The sequence below is a fragment of the Echinococcus granulosus genome (genome assembly GCF_000524195.1).
Source record: "Echinococcus granulosus chromosome Unknown EG_S00016, whole genome shotgun sequence".
Taxonomy (NCBI): domain Eukaryota; kingdom Metazoa; phylum Platyhelminthes; class Cestoda; order Cyclophyllidea; family Taeniidae; genus Echinococcus; species Echinococcus granulosus.
Genome location: NW_020170396.1, coordinates 233671 through 237783, shown reverse-complemented (window position 1 = coordinate 237783; position 4113 = coordinate 233671). Strand labels below are relative to the sequence as shown.

The 4113-nt window shown below is 37.8% G+C and overlaps 1 protein-coding gene across 1 annotated transcript; it reads right to left on the bottom strand. All coding sequences in view use genetic code 11, as the record gives it.

Annotated features, from left to right (window-relative positions):
- Positions 1–1306: 1306 nt before the first annotated feature.
- Positions 1307–3911, bottom strand: EGR_03161 (hypothetical protein; the record flags this gene model as incomplete). The annotated part of the gene is made up of 4 exons (XM_024492410.1): positions 1307–1480; positions 2608–2687; positions 3243–3468; positions 3750–3911. 4 exons carry the CDS (start codon positions 3909–3911, stop codon positions 1307–1309), a joined length of 642 nt encoding a protein of 213 aa, XP_024353084.1.
- Between the last annotated feature and the right edge of the window lie 202 nt (positions 3912–4113).

Below are 4113 nucleotides of genomic sequence, written 5' to 3'. Positions count from 1 at the left end.
GCAGTCACGTTTAGGATCTATTTACCCAAAGTAAATTGATAGAAGTTGATGATGTGCCCGAAAACTTTTGAAGCAGTAAGACTGACCAGGATTACCTAATTCGTCAAAAGGAGGTCCTATTACTATAAAGACCATGAGATATCCTTACATCACAGTATGAAGTAACTCGTGGCTTCACCTCATTTTTTGAGCTTCCAGGATGATATCTGTCCAAGATAATAATTATCGCCTTTTCTTGGTAGTGTCATTACCCAATCAAACAATCGTACGTGAAGTAGAGGAGAAATGAAAGTGAGGTAAAACCGGTGTGTAAGACTAAAGTTTTTCTTAACTTTGAAAACGAAAAGCTGGATTGTGAAGAAATAATTGAAGGTTATAGCGACTGTGAATTCAATTAGTAGAACGTTGTAAAGATTTTCTGTTGTTATTTTTCACTATAATAACCACAAATCTCTTAGTTTTTTCCTAAATAAGTTGACCTTTGGAAATTGCTGCTGTAGTTACTTGATTATTTAATGCAAATTCTTATTGTATGCAGGTAAACTGTCTAGTAAATATAAATTGTATTCTGGGGTTATCATCTACAGATCTACGTTTTAATGTCAAGAATGCGATTGGTGCCGCCTCTGCGCATTCATTTACATGCACCTACAAGCGTACGAGTTTTGCTCGCCTCTGATTGGTCACTTGACCACCAGTCGCGTTTGCGCGCCCGCAGGACTCCCCTTCTTCCCACAAAAGAGGCAAATATACCACCGGTTTGAGGATGAATAGACCTGCTTTTTCCTCTTACCTTCTCATTCTCATTTTTCTTCTCTCTACACCATGGATTATAAAAGCTTCTGTGCCTGTGGCACGTCTGGAAGTGGCTATTTACCAGTTCGAAAACAACCTGAACTACCGCTTCAGAAGTGATTGCTGTTTGAGACCTTCAGAAGGGTGCGATTCTCAATGCGACCTCGTATTTCGCCTCTGCTTCCGTCCATTTGATGTTGAGGAAAGAGAAGAACAGGAGGACAAAGTTGAATCAATCTGTGAAGTAGGATCTACGAATGTCAGTAGGAAGGATATGGTGAAGAAGAGTGGAAAAGAGAGCTACTTATGGAAGTCCCTGAACATACTAGATCGATGGCCGGTAAGCCTTTGTTGAAGGGCGTGGAATTGACAAAACAGAGGTCATGGTATATGCCTGAAGTAGTGGGATTCAAATGTTGAATTGCATAAATTTTAGCCTCATCCTTAGATTATTTATTGCTTTTTGCAGCTTCCAATAGTTCATTTTATTTTTTTACTTAATGATTAAAAGTCAACTTGAATAATAACTGAGTCGTGATCTAAATATTTTAAAATGGTAAAAGTTATTTCTTTTTAGAATTGTCATATTCGTCAATATTAAATACTCGCTAAAAACATAAAAATGAAGAGGATTTCTAAAAAATGAGGCGATTTTTGTTGCCATTGAAATTGGTAATAATTTCAGCTTAGAAAATCAAAATTTTCTAAATCCTAATTTTTTCAGTTTTTGGTTCAGATTTTAGTATGAGCGACTGTTATTCTTTTATTAATACCGAAAATAAAATTTCCCTGATAATGCCTACCGGCTCAATTCGTCATAGGAATGGTTCATTGTAATTGTGCAAGCGAGCTGGCCTTCTGGACATGCCGTTTAGAAAACAGGGACATTCTATGGAGACCCGAAGATTCTGAGTAGTTAAATGCAGAGCTTTAGGCAATACAAGTTCGGTGAATATTTCCCTCTCTTTGGGCCTTTTTTCGACTCTCCCCACTTTTACGCTGATTTGGTAACTGTGAGTCTTCCTGTGAATTGCAATCAATCACAAAAGAGAAATGACAATAACATTGCGGATTGGGTTCATTATGGAAATGGTGCTTCTAGTGGTTGTGCATGTCGCATACCCGCACGCTTTGTTCTCTCTACAAATGTCAACCCCTCCGCTAAAGAATCAGCTTTAAAGTTTGCCCAAGATGATGTTTTATAGCGGGAATATTCTGCATTTAACAACAGCAAAATTTTTTTGAAAGCAAGCATGGAATGGGATGGCAATTTTCAGGCTATAAAGTGAATGGATTCACTCGAAAACTTACGGGAAACTTTTCGTTGAGGTCAGTCATGGCCAATGAAATCTAAGTTTTGCCTCTACAGCAACTATTAAGTAGAGCTCAAAATTAGAGATTTGTCAAAAGTTACTTCTTGTTGGCCCATCTAAGTGAGTCGTTGTGAATTTTGCCATCCTCGGAAGACGTCCTTTTTAATACCCAGATTTGTTTGCTATTTGAAGACTACAGATTTATTCTTCACTTGAGTGAGGTTTGCTCTTCACTCTCGCCGATGTAGCGTCTAGAGTCTCACCTAATGCAAATAATAAGGTTTACTAATACAGAAGAATAGCTTACTGTTGTTGTGCTAAAGAACAGGTAGACCGTGAAACCCATGTTGTTAAATATATCATTAAAATGAACGAATTTTCAGCGAAGGGGTGCCTTCTCCTTTTGAGCGTCGTTTCGGAAAATATCTTGGTCACTCTCTTGCTCTGACTGTCATGTCACTCCCAAGGCAGAAGAGTCGTAATTTGAGGAGGCTTCCACGCATCTCATTAAACCGTATACAGTTTTATTACAGAATAATCGTCCAAACGTGAATTTAGCATTTAAATCAAATATATTTACTGGCAATTTTATATCACCACAAAATGTTATTTGTTTAAATGATTAGTTATAAATTATTGTCTTCAATGCTTATTCCTCAGATCATTAAATTGATTCCCTTCTTAAATCGTTTGTATTCGTAACCAGCTCTTCGAAGATGCGTCCATGTTACCGTCATCATCAGCCGCCTTCTTGCTACTATTAGTCACCTTACATTGTAGCAGTTTCTTGGGGGCAAATCTACTATAATAAGTAGATGGGAGAATGCTCTCTATTTGAACAGCTGTTGCCTAGCCTTCCTCATCCCACGCCCTCTACTGATGATCACATTAGTGGTGTTGACGATGGGAGACCGCCAGCTGTTGCTGGAAAATGATGTCGATGATGACCACGAGCTACGTTTATTCCCTAGCCGACAGATGGTCTATTTCTTTTTATTTACCTCACGCATGAATTTGAAATAACATTTTGCTGTAGGAAGACAATGGTTAGAGAATATTTCATCAGGGCGAAAGTCAATTCGGTGCAACTTTACAAAGGTGTTACTATTGCCTGTACTTTCTATACTGCGTTACTAGGGCTGGAGTTGTGTGTTAGAATAATTTTTAAAAAAATTAACAGGTAAAACTCAAAGCTGGAAAATGTACTTTTGTATGAAGAGCACCTCATGTGCCATGTGTTTTTTTGCGGAAGAAATCGGCCTGAATTTTCACGCACACACATTTGACCTTGAAGAGTATCAGAAGGTTCTAAAAATCTAAACCTGATATCATTCTTACATTGTTCTTGAATATTAAATAGCTGAACAGGTAACCAAAACGTTTATGATGCTTCTGATGCAATTAAAGTCCCATAAATTGTGAGGGTTTGCAAAATGACTTTCAGTACTTTTGTTTGAGCATTATAAAGACTAGGTGGATATGTGTCAGTATTGTGCTCTCCCTACCTCCTGCAGGTTAATCTGTTACTAGGTTCAATACAACTCAAAGGTGAACATGCAAAAATTTTTCTTAAAATCGGCCAAGACAATCAAATGGTTGTAAGAAAGTCTTAGTTGTGCAAAATAACGCGGAACAGCAAACCTCATACCGCAAAATTGACCTGTGGAAATGTTTACATTTTGCGATATTATGGTAGGTGTCACCTCTGATTATGCTTCGATAATTACGTCCAACATAGAGTAGAAGGGTGGAGATACTAATGAGATTGAATAGATTTATCTTGGCTTCTGCAGACAAAAGCATCGCCGATTAGTGGAATTTGAGGCAGACGAATGACACAATTTACTATGCTTCTTGCCATCACTTAATTTTTATTCTCACACACCGCACGATCCCATTCTTTGCCTTATATCTGGGTTAATAAGAAATTATTGCAAAGATTGGAAGCAAAACATCAAATCTTGCCACTTAAACTCTTTCGTTCCAAGGCTTGGTCCGATACAGA